Source organism: Pleurodeles waltl, chromosome 8 (genome assembly GCF_031143425.1).
Source record: "Pleurodeles waltl isolate 20211129_DDA chromosome 8, aPleWal1.hap1.20221129, whole genome shotgun sequence".
NCBI classification, from domain to species: Eukaryota; Metazoa; Chordata; class Amphibia; order Caudata; family Salamandridae; genus Pleurodeles; species Pleurodeles waltl.
The window spans coordinates 347,860,463-347,883,823 of NC_090447.1; the positions used below are offsets into that span (position 1 = coordinate 347,860,463).

At 47.5% G+C, this 23,361-nt stretch overlaps 1 protein-coding gene across 4 annotated transcripts in view; it reads right to left on the minus strand.

The window, feature by feature from the left end:
- Positions 1 to 23,361, minus strand: part of USP9X (ubiquitin specific peptidase 9 X-linked) — a 1,493,361-nt gene that overhangs the window by 427,875 nt on the left and 1,042,125 nt on the right. For all 4 annotated transcript variants that reach the window (XM_069204214.1, XM_069204212.1, XM_069204215.1 and 1 more), the window contains exon 27: positions 15,731 to 15,839. In XM_069204214.1, the coding sequence (XP_069060315.1) occupies positions 15,731 to 15,839 (109 nt within the window). The remainder of the gene's footprint in view (positions 1 to 15,730; positions 15,840 to 23,361) is intronic.

Consider the following 23,361-nt stretch of genomic DNA (forward strand, 5'->3'; position numbering starts at 1 on the left):
TAAGTCGACATGGCACTCCCCTCAGGGTGCCATGCCAGCCTCTCACTGCCTATGCAGTATAGGTAAGACACCCCTCTAGCAGGTCTTACAGCCCTAAGGCAGGGTGCACTATACCATAGGTGAGGGCACCAGTGCATGAGCACTGTGCCCCTACAGTGTCTAAGCCAAACCTTAGACATTGTAAGTGCAGGGTAGCCATAAGAGTATATGGTATGGGAGTCTGTCAAACACGAACTCCACAGCACCATAATGGCTACACTGAAAACTGGGAAGTTTGGTATCAAACTTCTCAGCACAATAAATGCACACTGATGCCAGTGTACATTTTATTGTGAAACACACCCCAGAGGGCACCTTAGAGGTGCCCCCTGAAACTGTATCCAACTATCTGTGTAGGCTGACTGGTTCCAGCAGCCTGCCACACTAGAGACATGTTGCTGGCCCCATGGGGAGAGTGCCTTTGTCACTCTGAGGCCAGTAACAAAGCCTGCACTGGGTGGAGATGCTAACACCTCCCCCAGGCAGGAGCTGTCACACCTGGCGGTGAGCCTCAAAGGCTCACCCCTTTGTGCCAGCACCGCAGGACACTCCAGCTAGTGGAGTTGCCTGCCCCCTCCGGCCACGGCCCCCTCTTTTGGCGGCAAGGCCGGAGAAAATAATGAGAACAACAAGGAGGAGTCACTGGCCAGTCAGGACAGCCCCTAAGGTGTCCTGAGCTGAAGTGACTCTAACTTTTAGAAATCCTCCATCTTGCAGATGGAGGATTCCCCAATAGGATTAGGGATGTGACCCCCTCCCCTTGGGAGGAGGCACAAAGAGGGTGTACTCACCCTCAGGGCTAGTAGCCATTGGCTACTAACCCCCCAGACCTAAACACGCCCTTAAATTTAGTATTTAAGGGCTTCCCTGAACCTAAAACATTAGATTCCTGAAACTACAAGAAGAAGAGGACTGCTGAGCTGAAAAACCCCTGCAGAGGAAGAACAGAAGACACCAACTGCTTTGGCCCCAGACTCACCGGCCTGTCTCCTGCCTTCCAAAGAAACCTGCTCCAGCGACGCTTTCCAAGGGACCAGCGACCTCTGAATCCTCTGAGGACTGCCCTGCTTCGAGAAAGACAAGAAACTCCCGAGGACAGCGGCCCTGCTCCAAAAGAACTGCAACTTTGTTTCAAGTAGCAGATTTAAAGACCCCTGCAACTCCCCGCAAGAAGCGTGAGACTTGCAACACTGCACCCGGCGACCCCGACTCGACTGGTGGAGAACCAACACCTCAGGGAGGACCCTCCGGCGACTCCAAGACTGTGAGTAACCAAAGTTGTCCCACCTGAGCCCCCACAGCGACGCCTGCAGAGGGAATCCCGAGGCTCCCCCTGACCGCGACTGCCTGAACTCCATTTCCCGACGGCTGGAAAAGACCCTGCACCCGCAGCCCCCAGCACCTAAAGGAACGGAACTCCTGTGCAGGAGTGACCCCCAGGAGGCCCTCTCCCTTGCCCAGGTGGTGGCTACCCCGAGGAGCCCCCCCTTGCCTGCCTGCAACGCTGAAGAGATCCCTTGATCTCTCATTGAAAACCATTGAAAACCCGACGCGTGTTTACACACTGCACCCGGCCGCCCCCGCGCTGCTGAGGGTGTACTTTTTGTGCTGACTTGTGTCCCCCACGGTGCCCTACAAAACCCCCCTGGTCTGCCCTCCGAAGACGCGGGTACTTACCTGCTGCCAGACTGGAACCGGGGCACCCCCTTCTCTCCATTGAAGCCTATGTGTTTTGGGCACCTCTTTGACCTTTGCACCTGACCGGCCCTGAGCTGCTGGTGTGATAACTTTGGGGTTGCTCTGAACCCCCAAAGGTGGGCTACCTTGGACCCAAAACTGAAACCTGTAAGTGACTTACTTACCTGTTAAAATTAACATTACTTTACCTCCCCCAGAAACTGTGAAAATTGCACTGTGTCCACTTTTAAAACAGCTTATTGTGTTTTATGTAAAAAGTATACATGCTAATGAAATGATCCAAAGTTCCTAAAGTACTTACCTGCAATACCTTTCAAATGAGATAATACATGTAGAATTTGAACCTGTGGTTCTTAAAATAAACTAAGAAAATATATTTTTCTATAACAAAACCTATTGGCTGGATTTGTCTCTGAGTGTGTGTTCCTCATTTATTGCCTGTGTGTATGTACAACAAATGCTTAACACTACTCCTTTGATAAGCCTACTGCTCGACCACACTACCACAAAATAGAGCATTAGTATTATCTCTTTTTGCCACTATCTTACCTATAAGGGGAACCCTTGGACTCTGTGCATACTATTCCTTACTTTGAAATAGTGCATACAGAGCCAACTTCCTACAGTTACCCATAACAAGTGGCCTAACTATAAACAAGGCAGCCATCTTAGAAGAAATAAATAATTAAATGGGCTAAGACAGAGCAAGCTAAGTAGGTTAAAAGTCACTAGGTGACGGGGGCACAAGTCTGCAAGCCAAAGGCTAAGCTAACTCCTGTTATCCCATTAAAACGAACTAGGATTCACTACACTTTCAGTGTGTATATCTTGGCTCAGTCAAAAGTAAAGCAAAACATAACCGAAAGTGACACGCAACAAATATCAACTGGTACATCAAAACTTCCAACAAGGATCCATATGAAATCTCATTCTGTTGATGTATTGGATGACTGTTTTGTTCTTGCTTTGGGCATCAGAGAAAATAATTTCCTCTGTCCTGATTTCTGGTAGTCTAGAATTGATTCCCACCATTCAGGATTTTACAGGCCACCAGGATCAAGGAGTACTATGCTTTCTGTTAAGTGTATCCATGTACTTAAAAATTAGGTGTCCAAGATGCTAAATGTTGTGTTTTGGTTGAGCGTGGACTGCCAGGGCATTAAGTGAGACATAAGGTTTCAGTGTTCCACGCAGAGTAGATGTCCGGGAAGCTGCTGTGTAGTCAATGGGGATCGGAGGAGCCCCAGTAAAGCTGAATTGAGGGAGGTTTTCACTCCAGACAAGGAGACTTGGAGACAGAAAGCAGATGCATGAATGGCTTGGCACTCTTTTGTGGATGCACCCTCCTGGAACTGCCCTGTTGCCCTTTCCGAGAATAGAATAGGAAGCACGGGACCAAGACGGAACCTGTCATCCAAGGGCATTTGACAGCATCCCTAGCACAGTGGTGAACCCATATAGGAAGGAAGGTCCTCAAGGGAGGATGGCTGCTGCTGAGCTGGGGTGGCTCCTGTGTGAGGCGGTGCCAGTAGCTTAAAAATTAGAATAGAACTGTTGTAATGATCCACTCCTCTGGATGGCCTGCTTATGGTGGAAGGGAAATAAGGAGTGTGTAGTGCTTGTGGCCCCTGATGTGCATTAAGCCGACTGCCATATAGGGAGACTTTGTCACGGAGTGGGGAATTACTGCACTAGAGTCTGCAGTATAAGGTCTCAGAAGGTGTCTGAGCAATTCCATCTGGAGGATTAACATTGGGTCAGCAGAAGGACAGGGATCTAAGGCTGTGCCACCCGGAGCCCCCCGCCCCAGAGACCATAAAGGCCCAGAACAGGGGAGAAATGACTGGTGACATCATGCGCCTGCTGAGAGGCAGTTGGTGGCATCCCACATGAGCTGACCTGGAGGGACTCAGTCAAAGGGCCCATCTGCACTAAAAAGGCTTTAATAGCAGGGCCCCGCCACTAATACTGTTCTCCTCAAATAAAAGCTTGGTTGCTTAGCGGCAGTGAACAGGACAAACTAAGGGCCATCTGTTATAGCAATCTCACCTGGCTATCTCTGTGAATGGCAGTGGGAGGACAGATTGCCTGAGGGTGGACTGAGCTACTGCCATGACGAACCTATCTGTCTGGGGATGCGTGGAATGTAACCTAGGCAAAATGTCAGCCATCCTCATCATTACATTCACTGGGAATTGAGACCGGGATCCTCGGTAGCAGAAAGGATACAAACAGTACTTATCTTTCGTCCCTCCCTGGCACTATTTTTGGGAATATGCAGATAACCCGCCAAAAGGTTGGTGATGGGCAGAGACTCTTAAGCCTTCTTAGAGAGGAGGGGAATCTGCAAGCTACATCTTATATACAATAGTAATTCACAAAATTAGGTGGAACTTTTTCTGCAGGCAAAGAAGCATAAAGTAAGCCTCATCAGAGCAGACCTCAAATCCTCCATGCACAATATCTTTAGAGTTGTCCAAGGTATAGGGAAGAGAGAACCACAAGCCCACCAGGAAGACCCAGACCTACTCAAAAAACAACTTTACATTGATCTGTAAGGTCCCCTGAAGCATGGCGATGGAGGACATCCACAGTCTACTGTACGTCACCAGAAACCAGCCTGAGTCCAAAAATCTTCCCATGGAAAAGACGCGGCTGCACCTCATCCAGAAAATAAACACTCCCAACATCAGAGAAACGGAAGTGGCCTAACCGATGGATGAAGTAATCTACAAAGCATAGACCTACGTTCTGGAAGAACTCTCCACAAATCATTTCAAGAGGCACAATGCATTTTACTCAATAACTTAACGCCTATGATATCGAAATGATGTTTTCCAGGGGAGGACGCACCCCTTCTGTTGTTAATTCATTTGAAACAATAACAAAGAGGAGGTATACAATCTGCAAGAAAAAAGCACAGTACATTCTGGGGTTCAGGAATAGGGAAAGACACAAGGACAACTGCAGGGCTTGTAGCAGCTAGGGATCCTGACTTTTGTGCCAGACAGCAGGACACACATTCTGACTTCTAGCAGCACATGCAAGTGGAAGAAGCCAGGGTCCCCAATGCCTATAAAAATTCACTGCTAAGGAAGCGTCTAGGATGAAAGTAGATAATATCAATGTTGAACTCTTAACTTTTGTAATGCTGGGTGTCTCATGCTCTCCAACACTTCTCTACAGATACTACCAAGAAAGGGTTGTAGAGATACTAGTATCTGCCAGATTTATTACATACCTGCAACACTGTAAATGCCCCTACATAAATCAGGAGAATTTCTTTAAAGAAGGAGTTTCTGAAATATTCTATATAGTAGAGGGGATGTCCTTAGAGGGGTATAAGAATTAAGTTATGGAGTGCAGTAAAGACAATACACAGTGAAGGATGATAGGAGCAGGACCTGTTTAACAAAGGGGCAGGGGAGCTGAGGGGGTTATGAAGCAGCCAATACAAATGCTGCAAACTATATTTTCCTTTTTGCTGCTCATAGAATATTCTAACAAATGTACTACTTTTCAGTGGCAGACACACACACTCGTGAGTAGGGTATGTTTATGGAACATAGACCATACAGTCAACTCAGACCACTGCAATATTGACTCAAAACTATACAGATCTAAACCCAGTGTGCAGCAGAGACTGTAGCAGTTTAATAGCAATCTCTAAACAGACTCGGTTTTATTAAATTATTTGTTTACCTTAGAAAAGGAAATTGATCTACCTGAAACAGAAGAATATATTGGGTTTGTCAATAGGTAAGTCACCCCACAAATAAGGTGCACCATAAACCTTAATGTATGAGAAGTGACTAGCGCATTGAGATCCCAGCAAACACCGCAAGGCTGATTCCATCATATTGATAGCACCTGTGAACAGTGAGACAGTTACAGCAGTTCAAAACAATGGATGAAAGAGCTGATCCTATTGTATAAGAAGTGTTTTATGATGAACCAGCATAAAATTATCAGATGACCGATGTGGCAGCGAGATACTTTATTAACTGTTTTAATGTTATCACACACTAGCAAGAACTGATGTGTGGGTAAGTGGAATTCGGATTGGTGCTAAAGGGGATGCAGGAAAGAAGGTCACTCTGGTAAAAAAATTTGTGTGATGCTTCAAGCACTGGGATTTTTCAGAGCTCGAGTTAAACAAGACAGGCGAAATTTATAGTGCTGCTCACACCAAGACCCGTAAGGTGGTTTAGTTAGAGGCCACTGTTTCTGTGAAGGAATAAGGTGTAACTTTGGCTTCTAGATTGAGAATGACAAAAATGCCTGCAGGTTCACTGTGGGCTGGAGGTGGTCTACGACCAACGGTGGTGAGACATTCTTCAACAGCCAGTCCTCGAGCAGGGCCTGGGAAAAGTGGGATCCCTAACTTCTCAATATGGGAGGTGACCACCACCATCACTTTTGTGAACACCTGAGGGGTGCTGGTAAGGTAGAAGGGAAGCATGGCAAAATGAAAATGCTGCAAATACTCCTGGCCTGTCTTTAACCGCAGGCAATATAGGTGAGACTGAAGCATGGGCACATGGATGTAAGCGCCCTGCAAGTACAAGGCAACAATGCAGTCGCCTAATCCACGACAGACAGAACTTGGACCACTGTGAGCATTTTTAATATGTTCTTCTGCAGGAGAGGAGAAAACAAAGCCCTCTACACTTCCTTGGCAAGAAGAAACAGCTAGGTTAACAATCCATTGCCACTTCCAAGGTGAGCACCCACTTGATGGCTCCTCTGGCCAGGATGGCCAACCCATCATTCAGCAAGAATGAGAGGTACTCTGAGGCTTGGTGAGAAGTGGAAGAGTATAACCTGACTGAACGATCTTGGGGGGTGGGGAGGGGGTGTTTACTTACCTGTAATTATGTTTTTTTCAACTTGAGACTCTTCTAGATTAACATGTTTAGCACAGTCCTGCATCTAATGGTAGGGTCAGGTAGTGTTCTTCTTGCTTCTGAAGTTTGTTAGCTTATGGACTGGGAGGAGTTAACATTGGGGGAGCCCCTATATAATGTTGACAGTAATCCCACAATGTTCGTATGCATGCCCACCATGTTAGAATCTTTTTTTTCTTCTTCCTCCATGAACCTCCTGCTGAGGGGAGGCGGAAAGTGGCATGTTAATCGAGAAGAGTTTCAAGCTGCAAAACCATAATGACAAGTAACTGGTTTTGTTTGTGTAAGATGACTAGTATGGCTTTGTGCACTGGCTCAAGGGGTGCCTTCATTAAACATATCAAAAGTAAGTTAATACTCCACTGTGGAGAAGATAGCTCCCTTTCTGCTCCTTCTGATCAGCGGAACTGAAAAAATGTTCTGTATGTGTAGCCCTTTCCCGTAAGACCCAACTGGAGATAAATTCACCCTTATCGAGGCAAATGTTAAATATGTTAAGTACTGGACTATTAGTGTCTTGATGGAGCATATGTTTCATTTTGCTAAATTGGTACTAGGTTACATATCTATTCCACTTAAAGGCATACCACCTCCTGGTAGCCGGCCTTCAGGCTTCTCTGTTGATACAAAGTGTGGTCTTAAGTAGATTTATGTGTTCACATTTGACTACTTCAGGAACCATGCTTGCAACTGTATCTCTTCCTCCAGGTTTGGGTGGAATACCCTTCCATGTTGCATGGTTATGGTGTCCCTGCATACTGGAACTTAGACATGCTGTTGTTCCGACAACTGGATCAAGTGAGAGAACCATGGCTGCCTAAGCTATCTTGAAACTATGAGAATCATTGTCATGTTGAAATTTTGAATTTCTCTAGAACTGTTGGAATCAATGTATGGGGGAAAGCGTATGCTAAGAACCCGTACCAACTTATCAACAGTGTATTTCCAAGTGATTTGGGACACCAGTATCTGGATGTGAGGCACCAACATTTTGTGTTTTCTGATTGTGTGATAAACATTCTGTGTCTGGTGCTACTATAGACCGAAGATTGTGTCTGTAAAGGATTGTTTTTTTCCCCAGTAATGTATGCAATTTATCTGTCTGCTTAAGCCATCTGTCTGAACACTTTCCATTACGGGGCCATGGATTGCTAACAGTGATGTGTTCCCTACTATAGCCCACTTAGAAATGCTCTGAGTTAATCTAGACAGTGGATGTAGGAAGTTGCCTCTATAAACTATCTCAAAGTGAGAGATAGTGTGCACAGAGTCCAAGGGTTCCCTTTAGAGGTTGATAGTGGCAAAATTAGATAATTCTAATGCTCTATTTTGTGGCAGTGTGGTCGAGCAGTAGGCTTATCAGAGGGTAGTGTTAAGCATTTGTTGTACACACACAGGCAATAAATGAGGAACACACACTTAAAGACTTAACTCCAGGCCAATAGTTTGTATACAGAAAAATATATTTTCTTAATTGTAGAACCACAAGATTCAAGATTTGAAGTAAATACGTAAAATGCAAGGTACTCCACACAGGTAAGTAAGGAACTTTGAATTAGAGCAGGAACATACACAGTATAGGTTAAAATGGCACTAAGCTATTTTAAAAGTGGACACAGTGCAACAATCAACAATTCCTGGGGAAGGTAAGTAAGGTTAAGTTTCTGAGGTAAGTAAAGCACTTACAAGTTCAGTTTCCTGGGTATAGGCAGCCCACCGTTGGGGGTTCAAGGCAACCCCAAAGTCACCGCAACAGCAACACAGGGCCGGTCAGGTGCAGACGTCAAAGGAGGGCCCAAAACACAGAGGCGCCTATGGAGAACAGGGGTGCTCCGGTTCCAGTCTGCCAACAGGTAAGTACCTGCGTCTTCGGAGGGCAGACTGTTTTTTTTTTTGTGGAGCACTGGGGGTTGGGGCGGGGGGAGAAGACACAAACAGGCACACAAAACACACCCTCAGCGGCACAGGAGCTGGGTGCAGTGTGCAAAGTAGGCGTCGGGTTTTGTATTGAAAACAATGGAGGACCCGGGGGTCACTCTGGCGATGCAGGAAGGGAACAGGGGGGCTTCTCGGGCCAGCCACGGACTGGGCTAGGATGAGGGCTGTCTGCTGGTTACTCCTGCACTGGTAGGTGGTTCCTCTTGGTCCTGGGGGCTGCGGGTGCAGTGCTTGGTCCAGGCGTCGGGTTCCTTTGTTACCAGGCATTCACGGTCAGGGGGAGCCTCTGGATCCTTTCTGCAGGTGTCGCTGTGGGGGTGCAGGGAGGTCGACTCAGAGTGTCCACATCATTGGAGTTGCCTGAGAGTCCTCCCTGCAGTGTTGGTTGACCCCTTGTCAAGCCAGGGGTGTCGGATGCAGAGTGTGAAGACTCACGCTTCTGGCGGGAAGTTAGAGTCTCTTTAAAGTTGGTTTCTTTTCTGTTTCTGAACAGAGCCGCTGTCCACAGGAGGTTCTTGGTCCTTTAGGTGCAGGTCAGTCCTCTGAGGTCGCTGGTCCCGCTGGATGCGTCGCTGTGCAGGTTCTCGGAGTCTGGAGACAGGAGACAGGCCGGTTCCAAGAGATCCCTTTGGTCTGCAGCATTTCTTTTGCCACCCATAGGGAGCTCATACAAATCTTACACAGGACTGCCACTACAGCACACACACGTTATTTCACAGCCATTTTACACTGCACTTAAGTAACTTTTAAGTCACCTATATGTCTAACCTTCAGTTAGTGAAGGTTAGGTGCAAAGTTACTAAGCGTGAGGGCACCCTTGCACTAGCAAAGGTGCCCCCACATAGTTCAGGGCAATTTCCCTGGACTTTGTGTGCGGGGACACCATTAGATGCCTGCATTACATATAGGTCAATACCTATATGTAGCTTCACAATGGTAACTCCGAATACGACCATGTAACATGTCTAAGATCATGGAATTGTCCCTTCATGCCAAACCTGGTATTCAGGTGCCAATCCCATGCATCCCCGGGACCCCACCATGGACCCCGGGTACTGCCAAACCAGCTCTCTGGGGTTTTCTCTGCAGCTACCGCTGCTGCCACCCCACAGACAGGGTTCTGCCCTCCTGGGGTCTGGGCAGCCCAGTCCAAGGAAGGCAGAACAAAAGATTTCCTCTGAGAGAGGGTGTTACACCCTCTCCCTTTGGAAATAGGTGTTAAAGGATGGGGAGGAGTACCCTCCCCCAGCCTGTAGAAATGCGTTGAAAGCCCCCCTTGCATAAGCCAGTCTACACCGGTTCAGGGAACCCCCAGTCCCTGCTCTGGCGCGAAACTGGACAAAGGAAAGGGGAGTGACCACTCCCCTGTCCATCACCACCCCAGGGGTGGTGCCCAGAGCTCCTCCAGTGTGTCTCAGACCTCTTCCATCTTGAATGCAGAGGTGTGAGGGCACACTGGAGGCCTCTGAGTGGCCAGGGCCAGCAGGTGACGTCAGAGACCCCTCCTGATAGCTGCTTACCTGACTAGGTGGCCAATCCTCCACTGAAGGCTATTTAGGGTCTCTCCCGTGGGCTTTTCCTCAGATAACGACTTGCAAGAATTCACCAGAGTTCCTCTGCACCTCTCTCTTCGACTTCTGCCAAGGATCGACCGCTGACTGCTCCAGGACGCCTGCAAAACTGCAACAAAGTAGCAAGAAGACTACCAGCGACATTGTAGCGCAGAATCCTGCCGGCTTTCTCAACTGTTTCCTGGTAGTGCATGCTTTGGGGGCTGCCTGCCTTCATCCTGCACCGGAAGCCACAAAGAAATCTCCAGTGGGTTGACGGAATCTTCCCCCTGCTCCACCAGGCACCAAACTTCAGCACCACTGAAACTCTGGGACCCCTCTCATCGTGACGAGCGTGGCCCCTGGAACACAGGTGGTGGACCCAAGTGACCCAGACTGTCCAGTGGTCCAACTGTCCAAATTTGGAGGAGGTAAGTCCTTGTCTCCCCTCTCCAGACAGTAATCCTGTGCACCGCGTGAACTGTAGCTGCTAGGGCTTCTGTGCACTTTTGCACGAAATCCTTCATGCACAGCCTAGCCCAGGTCCCCAGCACTCCATCCTGCATTGCTCAACTCGCTGAGTTGACCTCCGGCTTCGTGGGACCCTCTTTTGTAGTGATGAGACGACCGCCGTGCTCAGACTTCTTGAAACCGTGTTCAAGGACTTCTGCGGGTGCTACCTTCTTGTGCGTGGGCTCTCTGTGTTGCTGAGGGCCCCCTCTGTCTCCTCTCCCAAGTGGCGACATCCTGGTCCTTCCTGGGCCCGGGCAGCATCCTTTTTCTTCAAAGGTGACCTTTGCAGCTAGCAAGGCTTATTTGCGGTCTTTCTCCAAGGAAACAACTCTGCATCCTCCAGCAATCCGTGGGACATCTTCTGCACAAAGGAGAAGTTCCTAGCACCTTTCGTTGTTGCAGAATCTTCTGCGTCTTCCATCCGGAGGCAGCCATTTTGCACCTTCGTCTGGGGTTTAATGGGCTCCTGCCCGCCTGGACACTTTCACGACTCTTGGACTTGGTCCCCTTCCTTTGTAGGTCTTCAGGTCCAGGAATCCGTCTTCAGTGCTTTGCAGTCTGTTGTGGTCTTTGCAGAATCCTCTATCACGACTTTAGTGTGTTTCTGGGGAAGTAGTAGTACTTTACTCCTACTTTTCAGGGTCTTGGGGTGGGGTATCGTGGACACCCTTAGTGTTGTCTTACACTCCCAGCAACCCTCTACACACTACACCAGCCTAGGGGTCTATTCGTGGTTCGCATTTCACTTTCTTAGTATATGGTTTGTGTTGCCCCTAGGCCTATTGCATCCTATTGCATTCTACAGTGTTTGCACTACTTTCTGACTGTTTTACCTGATTTTGGTTTGTGAGTATATTTTGTGTATTTTACTTACCTCCTAAGGGAGTATATCCTCAGATATGTTTGGCACATTGTCACTAAAATAAAGTACTTTTATTTTAGTAACTCTGAGTATTGTGTTTCTTATGATATATTACCTATATGATATAAATGGTATAGTAGGATCTTTGCATGTCTCCTAGTTCAGCTTAAGCTGCTCTGCTCGGCTATAGCTACCTCTAGCAGCCTAGCTGATAAAACACTACAAATCTACTAATAATGGATAACTGGACCTGGCACATCAGGTACCATCAGGTACCCACTATAAGCCAGGTCAGCCTCCTACATACACTTACAATGTATAATGTTTGGCTTAGACACTGTAGGGGCATAGTGCTCATGCACCTATGTTCTCACCTGTGGTACAATGAACCCTGCGCCTTAGGACTGTAAGGCCTGCTAGAAGGGTGACTTACCTATGCCACAGGCAGTGGGTTGAGTGCATGGCACTCCTAGGGGAGTGCCATGTCAATTTAGTAATTTTCTCCCCACCAGCAGACACAAGCTGTGAGGCAGTGTGCATATGCTGAGGGAGGGATCCCCAGGGTTTCATAATATATGCTGCAGCCCTTTAGAAACCTTCTCTGGCCACAGGGCCCTTGGTACCAGGGGTACCAATTACAAGGGACTTTTCTGTGTGCCAGGGCTGTGCCAATTGCGGGAACAAAGGTACAGTCTAGGGAAAGAACACTGGTGCTGGGGCCTGGTCAGCAAGATCCCAGCACACTTTCAATCATAACTAGCATCAACAAAAGGCAAAATGTTAGGGGGTAACTATGCCAAGGGAGGCATTTCCCTAACACAGGCTCTCTAGAGGTAGCGGTGGATGAGCAGCCAAGGCTTATCTAGGAGACATGCAGAGCTTATGTAATGCCACTACGGTCACACAGTACTTCCACAAAAGAAAGAAAACACTCAGTTGTACAAAAATAATGGTAGTTTATTTTTGGAACACAGTATCAGAAAAGAAGCAACCCTCTAATAGGAGGTAAGTAAATACACTATAAATATACACTAATAAACCGGCATAAAAAGGTCAGAAAACAGTGTAAAATATTATTATGCAATTTTATCCCTAGGGGAACCCAAACCATATTCTAAGAAAGAGGAATGCGTACACAGGGCCCCCACCTAGGTAAGTAAATTGTGTAGAGGGGAGCTGGGAGTACTAAGAAACCCCACAGGTAAGTAATGCAGTACCCCCAGCAACCAGGAAAGCTGGAGTAAAACACTGGATTTCCACAAAAACCACCCCAAAGGAAGAAAAAGACACCCAGAACAGCCTGCAAGGAACCAGCAGTGGAAAACCGAAGATGGAGACATATGGAGAGCAGGAACCAAGTCCAGAAGTGTCTATGGAGTCCAGGGGGAGTAGGAGATACTACCCACCCAGAGGTACCTTTTGGAGTTGGTCGACGAAGAAGGAAGACAGGTCAGCACTGCAGCACAGAAGCCGGAGAAGAGCTCCTGAGGCGTGCAAAAGATGTCCCACGTTGGAAGCTGGTTTGCAGATGGGTGTCAGTGAAGGATTTCCACCAACAAACCTTGGCAAAGGCAAACTCGCGGCTGGAGGAAAAGAGGCGCTGCTGGGGACCAGCAAGCTCTAGGAAGACTCTACCCAGGAGGGAGAGTCACAGGGGAACTTCTGCGTCGCAGAAGGCCCACAGGAGCAGAGGAGGCACCCACAAGTGTCCCACAGGACAGGGACACATGTTGCTGAAGCAGCCCACGCAGCACCACAGAAGTTGCTTCCACATTGCCAGAGGACCACGCAGAGGTCCAGAAGTTGCAGGAGGGAGTGCAGGGGGCTGGAGTGACATGACGCCTGTAGAGCCCCTTGGAGCTGAAGCAACAAGCCTTGGCAGTTGCAAAGGATGCGGTGCACGGTGGTACAGCCTTGCGTGTGGTGGAAAGGACTTACCACCACCAAAGTACGACAGCTGGTAGAGAGGACCAAGGGAGACTCTTCGGACCACCACTCATGATGAAGGATCCACGCAGCCGGTCGTAAATGCAGCCAGGTACCTGTAGTTACAGGGGAGTGATGCCTTCACCCCAAGGGAGATTCCTTCTTGTTCTGGTGCAGGCTGAAGAGTTGCAGTCTTCTTAGGATGCACAGCCGGGGAAATGTTTCAAAGCTGGCATTAGTTCTGGATACAATATAGCAGAATAGTCTTCTTCGTGGATCTGCAGCTTGTAGGCTCCTGGAGGGTCCAGACACTGTTCCTGAGGCCAGAAGCAGATGTTGCAGAGGAGTCCTGCTGGAGTTTTGCAAGCAAATCTGAGGACCCACCCCATAGGAAGACCCTATGTAGCCCAAAGAGGGGGCTTGGTCACCTAACCAGGTTACTACCTATCAGAGGGTGCCTCTGACATCACCGACCTGGCCTGGCCTGGTCACTCAGATGCTCCCAGAGTTGCCTGCCAGCCTTGGAATCAAGATAGCAGAAACCAGGGACCCTCTGGAAGAGCTCTGGGCACCACCACTGGGGTGGTGGTGGACAGGGAAGTGGTCACTCCACTTTTCATTGCCCAATTTCGCGCTGGAGCAGGGGCTGGGGGTCTCTGAACCGGTGTGGATTGGTTTATGTAGAGAAGGCACAAAATGTGCCCTTCAAAGCAAAACCAGTGGCTTGGAGAGGCTACCCCTCCTAAGCCAGCCACCCCTATTTCCAAAGGGAGATGGTGTTACCTCCTCTCCCAAAGGAAATCCTTTGTTCTGCCTTCCTGGGCTTGATCACATCAAGCAGCAGGAGGACAGAAACCAGTCTGAGGGGTGGCAGCAGCTGGGCTGCCTGGGAAAAAACCCTGTAAGACTGGTGTTAGCAATGCTGGGGTCCTCTAAGGCAGTGGTTCCCAACCTTTTGATTTCTGTGCCCCCCACTTTAACTTTTATGGAGCCCAGGGACCCCCACTGAATCATCATTGGAATCCGGGGACCCCCGTCTGAGTCATTACTGTTAGCTGGGTGCCTAATTTGTCAACATTTGTTAATATATTTTTATTTTCTAGGCTCTCGCGGAACCCCTGAGAAGACTTCGCGGACCCCCAGGGGTCCCCGGACCACAGGTTGGGAACCACTGCTCTAAGGAGCCCCCAGAGTGCATGGAATCATACTTCCAATGCTTGCAACAGTATTGGGGTATGATTCTGACATGCTTGATACCAAACATGCCCAGGTTCGGAGTTACCACTATGTAGCTGGACAGAGCTATGTCCAGTTCATATATAAAATGGCATCCCCGCACTCACAAGGCCCAGTAAAATGGAGCTGGAGTTCCTTGGGGGGCACCTCTGCTAGTGCAGGGGTGCCCTCACACAGGTACCTGCACCCTGCTCTCTGGGCTGAAAGGGCCTACCATAGGGGAGATTTACAGTGACATGGTGCAGTGACCTGTAGTGAAACCGGGTGCGTGCACTCGGTTCACTCAGACTGCAATTGCAGGCCTAAAGAAGCCTTTGCATGGGCTCCCTATGGGTGGCAGAATAACTGATGCCGCTCATAGGGATCTCCTAGAACCCCAATGCCCTGGGTACCTAGGTACCATATACTGGGGACTTACATAGGTGGACCAGTATGCCAATTGTGGGGATAAAAGGTTACCAGCAACCAAATTTAGAAGAGAGAGCACAGTCACTGGGGTCCTGATTAGTAGGATCCCAGTGTACACAGTCAAACACACTGACAAACAGGCCAAAAGTGGGGGCAACCAAGCTAGAAAGAGGCTACTTTCCTACAATGACAACTTATAAATAACAGTTTGTGGGAAGGAGAGTAATAACTGTTGGTAAATATAAATTGGGAAATTCAGCGGTTTTAGAAATTAAAATTTACCCATAACGTTGTTACATTTTTTATAGGGAATTTCTTCAATTTTCTAGTCATAAACATCATAGGATGGGCTTTAAGTTAACAGCGAAAGACAACCTAACACAGATTTCTAATTAAGGAAGCGCTTCAGAGGGCTGCTTCTTATTATGACCATTTCCAATTTAATGTTTAGTATTTAATTGTGTGTGATGAAAATACCTTTTCTTTTTAAATGTGAACACACCTATGGGTCACCGATTTGTTAAGTAACAAAGCTTTGCACTCTGAATAAAGAACCAACAGCCCTTAAAAGCACTTTGAAGAATATAGGCTTTTCAGTGTGGATGTTACAAATCACCTTGTATTATATGAAAAAGCATAGTATAATACGTTACCCCTAATACTGTGAAGAGTAGTGTTATGAAGAAAAGCAGAGGTCTGTGTCCCATGCAACACCGAGTAGCCATCAGGAAAAACTGTTCTTGTGCCATCTGACGAACAAGTCTGAAAAGTTTTAAAACCAATATAAAAAATGTTTGAAACAGCAGGGTAGAAAGCTTCATGCAAATGTTTACGTTTAACATGATGGTGTGGAGCACTGTAGAAGAAACACCTTTACAGGGCACCTGTAAAAGCTCAACAAAATAATCCCTTTAAACATGTTGCATAGGAACACAGTGTAACCGAAATCGCATAAATGTTGTTATAGTTTAAAATCTCAAACAACTAAAAGTAACATTAACTTTGAGGTCCAAGAGTACAGAAAACAGACTCCAATAATCTGCCTAACGACAAATTAGCTACTCTTATTTTAGCAATCACAAAGTTTAAAATAGGCACCAGAATACAGACACAGACTTTATAGGCTGTCTTAACGGTTCAAGGCGCCTCTCTGCTTTTTTTTCTTTAAGTCGTGGCTTTGCATAATTTTCCTCCAGCTATTCCCTTTCCTTAATTCCTCCTACAACAGCACTTTTACATTTAATTATCCATCCACTGCCATACTCTTTAGACTTTAAATAAAATAAAAAAAAGTTCAATACAAGTATGTCCACCTACACATCTGTGGGAATTTGACAAAATGTTTGGAGTATGATTTAGAGAGGAGAGGGAGTTTTCAACATAATAACTGCTAGTAGTGAATGAATTTCCATCTTATTTAATAATGGGTTACACTTTCCACCATTCGCTGGGACAAACGTACGAGCCATTGCCCAGTCTAAACATGTGCTGCACTGCTGTTGTTAATAAACAACAGTACAAGACTTCTCAGATTTTCCTCAGGATTTCAGGGTATTAGAGGTTAGGATAATGGAAAAATCTATGTTATTGTTTGAGCTAGTTCCTAAGCTTGTTTGATACCAGTGTAATAGCTGTGTCTCCTAAAGCATTTTTAATTCAATTAAAATAAACTCAGCAAATATATTACCTTCAATGTTGAGGAGTGCAATCATTCTATGATTGCTCATTTGACCTATGCTCCATTCTCATAAATCGAGGCCGAGGTTTATTTGGCAGGACACATGCATCCGAGTGTTCGTAGTTACTGAGTTAAACAGAAGTATTTTGCTCAGTACCCCCTCCCCCTCCATGACATGGTTTTCTGCCGCTGGTCATGTATACCCGGCCTGAGAAGAAGGGCTATGACCACTGACATGACTTTCGTAAAGACCTGAAGGGCCTTCATACTGCCAAAATAGCAGGATTGTGACTGGAGAGTCTGATTAAATCTAAGAGAGTCCTGTGGGACTGAAGGATTTTTTTTTTATTAAAGTACATGTCCAAGAACACCATCCTTTTCCTATGGCCCGAGGCTAGCAGAATTTGTAAACAGGTCATGATACTGAATTTCACCTTTTAAGGAATAAATTCAGAACTCTAGCATATGAATGGTCTCAACACTGCCCCCTGTCATCCTTGGGAGCCAGGAACAAACGTAAGTAATAGCCCTTTCCTCACTTTGCCTGAGGAACAAGCACAATAGCTCCCTTGGTGAACAAAACCAACATTTCTTTGGATAGGATACACGGGTGTGGTTCGTCCATGTACTGGGATGAAAGTATGGGTATTTGGAAAGGGAATTAGTGCAATCGAGAGAGACCATAAATCTTGAAGTATACAATGGCAGTATGTTAGGCAATATCCCATTCAACCTCTCCCAACTCCAGATTACAATCTGAGGGAAAAATGAAGGTGTTTGGAAGAGCTGCCTGGAAACAAATATGAATAATGCTGCTGCTGTCCTCAATCGCTTTAAATTTTCTGCTTTCTAGTGCCACAAAGCTGAGCTTGCTGCTTGAAGGATGTGATGGCTGCCAGTGGCTGAAAGCGAGGCCCTTCGCGTAACCCTGGAACGTCCTATACTACCAGTGAAATAATGTCTTGAAACCTTCAGAAAATCCAGTGGAGCACATCCAGGAATGTTGTGTGATAAGGACACTTGGGCCATTTGCAAAAGCCTCTGGGTTCCAAGCCAGAATGTAAAATCTATTTGGCTGTTTCCTGTCCATCTTGGACCATTTGGCAAAGGCATTAAATAAGGTCATCGGGCAGCACAGAAAGAACTTCACATGCCATGTCCCAGAAGGTGCAACTGAAGCGACCCAACATGCAGCTAACATTCCAAGAGCAAAGCTCCAGGCGTCTGAAGAAAAAAAAAAACCTCTTCATATACTGCATCAATTCTCTAAGGCTTTCTAATGGGCAGCAGCTGCAGGAAAGGAGCCAGGGTTCACCTTCCAAGTGTGATGCTGCTTCAAGAAAGTGAGGTCACCAGGTGCTTGTATATGGCACCTAACCATGGGGCAAATCACTGTCAGTGCAAAAAATAGTTTCGAGATAATCACAATCAACCACAGCTTTTTAAATCGGATTCTGAAATGGAAGGCCTAGGCTGCAAAAACTCTGTAACAAGGTTAACCTTAGTCTAGTCAGTGGGGAGGTGCAGTTCTGGCACTTCTGCCACAGTCCTATTCACAAATGTGACAACAGCACTTTCTTCAGTTAGGAGTCTCAAAAGATTATCAAGGAGGGATTCTGCTTAGATATCAAGGCCAGTACCAATCTGAAAATCGAGACAAAAGGTCAGCATAAGTATAATTAAGGGATAATAAGTTATCTGAAACATCATCGCCATCATGCAGGGCAGGTTAAAGACCTTGAACAGCACCAGAGGTCAGACACAAAAACAGCTTTCATCCTCTTGAAGTATTCTTGATAAGGCAGATGAACCAGGAGGGGAGTCTAGTTATGGTATAGCATGACATATGGTGAGCTCTAATCGAAGATTGAATGATTTGCGAGGTCTCCAGCATAGGGGGGAGATGCATGACTGGCACCGGAGCTTGCGGGGGAGGACTTTGTCCACGGTAAGCCAGCACGAGGAAAAGGGTGAATTTGGACTTGGGGCCCAGCAAATCAATGGGCCAGAAAGTGTGCTAGAGGGGGTGGAAATCAGTGTGATAATATATGGAGTATGACCTTTTTAAGACATCAAACTTGCTCAGGAGTTGATGAAGGGCCAGGAAACTCAAAGACACTTCAGCTCCCGGTTTGACATTGGGCCTGTACAGGAAGGTGAAGCTATCAACTCCTTTCTTAACACTGACTGTGAGATCTCTCCTGGGACAGGGAGTGTCTGGATGTTGAAAAGCCTTGTTTACTCTTGCCTATGCTTTTTTGATTGGCAATATGACTTGTGCTGAGCGACGTATGCTTTGGATTTATGCTCCCTGATTGCTGCAAAATGGATCTTGGAATATATATCACTGGATCTGGAGTCACGTTTAAGGTCCATAATACACATCTGCTTCAGGGACATACAACACTGTTTAAGGCCTGTTACCTTCTAGGGTGACAACCCTGCACACTGCCAAATAATTTGTAGAAGCATACTTGCTTTGGCAAAATAATCGAAATGGTTAAGGTCAGAGGTAAGGACCCAGGGTGAAAGGCATGGAAAAAGGGAAAAAGGCAAAAAAGGGAAACTGATATTAGAACACTGGTGTGGCGCCTACATGCAGCTCTGTGTAGTTATTTATGGCGGCAGGACTGAGTTCTGATGGGAGACCAATGGCACCACCTGCCAACGGCGACGCTACTGAGAAATTTCGGATCTAGTTGGAAGCCTGCAGAACAAGTCGAGGACTCCGCGGCAAGAAGTATTCATCAGAAATGCCTTATAAAAAAAAAAAAAAATGAAGTCTTAATTTCACATAAACCCTGCTTGAATTTGTTTACCTCTTGCTGAAGAGCACCATCAGCGGAATCTCGATTAATTTTCCTCACATAATGTCAAATTATTTTATTCAAGGAGCTACGAGAATCACTAAACCATTAAGGTCTCAGTTTCCAATGATGATTAAGTTCAGTTAGACAATCTATTGGCTCAATTTTAGCCCTGACCATATTATTATTATGTAAGGTGGAAGATCTGAATAAATCACCAACCTTCTTGTGTAAGTTCCTGCCTGCTGAAAGAGGTTTCACATCCTCCAGATAGGCCATTTTGACAACATTTAATCCCCACCATTGGTATGGAGAACCCAAATGGTTAGTTGTCAGTATATTAACATTTCCATTCTTACTGCTATTTTGGAACATTTAAACTGTAGGAATTCACAATTAAGTCTTTTTAAATTAATTACCTGAGGTAAATGGTCGCAAAATGTCATTGTTACAATTTCAAAACCAAGCTGAAAGTAGAAAGAATCGATATTAAATGTCTAATTTAAGAGAGATTCGTTCTACAGGAGGAACATGAGGGATGCGATGGTGCAAAGAAGATGGGCAGGGTGATACCTTAACCCAGATGGAAAGGGGTCACCACCTTGGGGAGAAAAGAGGCACGAGTTCTTAACACCACCTTGTCAGGATGTATCATTAGGTAAGGAGGTTTAGAAGATAAAGCCTGCAGCTCACTCACTCTCCTGGCAGATGTAATTGCCACCAAAAAGGTTGTCTTAATAGTGAGCAGCCGGAGAGGACAGTTATGCAAGGGCTTGAAAGGAGCACACATAAGGAAGGTAAGAACCAGATTAAGCACCCACTGGGGCATAACGAAAGGCACAGGCGGGAACAGATGTACAAGCCCTTTCAAAAATCTCTGTACTATAGGTGATTTAAACAGAGATGGTTGATCAGGCAACTGAAGAAAAGCAGATAAGGCTGCAAGATAGCACTTGAGAGTCCCCAAGGAGGAACCCTGCTGGGCGAGAGACAAAATAAACAAAAGGATGTTAGACAGAGAAGAAGAAAGAGGATCAATAGACCTCTCTGAACAATAAGAAACAAAACGTTTCCAACGGCAGGCGTAGATCGACTTAGTAGAGGGACGTCTGGCTGCCAGAATGACATCACAGACTTCGGGAGGGAGGTCATAAACCATCAACTGTCGCAGCTCAATCTCCACGCATGAAGGCGCAGAGTTGACAGGTTCGGGTGGAGAACCTTCCCCTGCTGCTGTGACAGAAGATCTTCCCGAAGAGGCAGCCTGATTGGAGGACCGATGCTCATATGGGAAGCTCTGGATACCAATCTCTCTGTGCCCAATCCAGAGCCACAAGGATTACTTGGGCCCGGTTGTTCTTGATTTTCTTGAGAACTCTGGGCAGAAGTGGTATAGGTGGAAAAGCGTACAGGAGGCCTGAACTCCACTCGCGACAAAAAGCGTCGCCTAGCGATAGCCCCCTTGGAAACTCCAACGCGCAAAACTGCTGACATTGCGCGTTCTCTGCAGAGGCGAACAGATCTAACCAAGGCTCTCCCCACTTCTGAAAGAGTCCTTGCGCCACCTCCGGATGGAGACACCATTCGTGATCCTCTAAGCATTTTCGGCTGAGTTTGTCTGCTCTGGCGTTCAGAGAACCTGCCAGGGGTTGAACCACCAGGGTCATGCCCTGCTGTTCCAGCCATGTCCAGAGGCGTAAAGCCTCTTGACAAAGGGTCCACGACCCCACACCGCCCTGCTTTTTGCAGTACCACATTGCGGTAGTGTTGTCCGTGAACACCTGCACCACCTTCCCTTTCACAACAGGAAGAAATGCTTTTTATGCTAGCCGGATCGCCCGAAGCTCCAACAAGTTGATGTGGAGCCCGGATTCCGCCAGAGACCAGTGACCTCTGATCTCCAACTCCCCCAGATGGCCGCCCCATCCCCGAAGTGACGCATCTGTCTACCGTTAGATCTGGTTGGGGAAGGGAGAGGGGTCTGCCCTTGACCCACTCGCTGTTCACTAACCACCACTGCAGATCTTCCGCACTCCTCTCCGAGATCTGAACCACGTCGGTAAGATTTCCCTGATGCTGTGCCCATTGGAATTTCAGGTCCCACTCCAGAGCCCTCATGCGACATCTGGCATGCTTGACCAACAGGATGCAGGAAGCCATGAGTCCCAGCAGCCTCAGAGTCTGTCTCACCGAGATCCAGGGTAGAGGCCGAAACATCGGAATCATAACCTGAATATCCTGAACCCGCTGATCGGGAGGATAAGCCCGATACTGCACTGTGTCCAGAACAGCTCCGATGAAAGAGAGCTTCTGAGAGGGAGTCAGGTGTGACTTTTGCACATTTATAGTGAACCCCAGCGAATGCAAGAGGTCCGCCGTCGTCTGGAGGTGGTTGACGAGAGCCTGGGGCGTAGGAGCCTTCAACAGCCAATCGTCAGGTAGGGGAAGACTGAAATCCCTGACCTGCGCGAATGAGCCGCCACCACCTTTGTGAACACCGGAGGGGCACTGGTGAGACTGAAAGGAAGCACGGTAAACTGAAAGTGCTCGTGGCCCACCTTGAACCGCAGGTAACGCCTGTGGCTTGGCAGGATAGGAATATGGAAATACGCATCCTGCAAATCCAACGCTACCATCCAGTCTCCTTGGTCTAGGGCAGACAAAACCTGAGCAAGAGTGAGCATCTTGAATTTCTCCTTCTTGAGGAAAAGATTGACGTCCCTTAAATCCAAAATAGGACAAAGGCCTTTTTTCTTTTTGGGAATCAGAAAGTAGCGGGAATAACAACCAGTGCCTACTTCTGATATCGGGACTCTTTCTATGGCTCTCTTGGCCAAAAGAGCCGAAACTTCCTCGCGGAGCAAAGCTAAATGGTCCTCCATCAGCCATTCCTTTGTCGGAGGGATAGAAGGAGGGAAAGACGGGACGGGAAGGGAGTAGCCCTTCCGTATGATCTGCAGGACCCACTTATCCGTGGTGATGGAAAGCCAGTGAGGGAGATGAAAACAAATCCTTCCTCCAACTGGATGGACGTGATCCCGCAGAACCACACTAGGAGGGCTTGGGCGCAGTGGAGGGGGGCTGTGTGGCGGTCGACCTCTGGCCAGACCCTCTGGGTCTGATGGTACCACGACCACGTCCTCTTCCGGGATGCTGTGAAGCCTGAGGACGTTGGCTAAATTGTGGCTGGCGTGGCACCACGCCCCTCCCGAAGCCTCGGAAGGGGCGAAAGACAGACTGCTGTCGTGCCGGCGTTGAAAGGCACAAGGATCTGGCCATGGCTCGAGAATCCTTGAACCTCTCAAGCGCGGAGTCTGCCTTTTCGCCAAAAAGGCGAGAGCCATCAAAGGGCATGTCCATCAAGCTGGACTGGACATCCCCTGAAAAACCAGTAGAACTTAGCCAGGCGTGGCGACGAAGGGCCACTGACGATGAAATCGCTCTGCCCAGCTAGTCGGTCGTATCCAAGCCACACCAGATTGTAAACTTGGCTGCATCTCTCCCATCCTTTACAGCCTGGGTGAGAGTGTCCCGTACGCCTTCCGGGACCTGGGGCAGCACTTGCGCCACCGTATCCCATAAAGTATGGGAATAACGGCCCAATAGGCAGGAGGTGTTTACAGACCTCAATGCCAGGCTGGAGGAAGAAAACATCTTCCCAAGCTGATCCAGCCTCTTGGATTCCCAATCCGGGGGAGCGGAAGGGAAGGCATCACGTGAAGCAGAGGCTTGGACAACCAAGCTCTCAGGAGTGGGGTGTTGTGTCAGGAAACTAGGGTCGCTGGGAGCGGGTCTATGG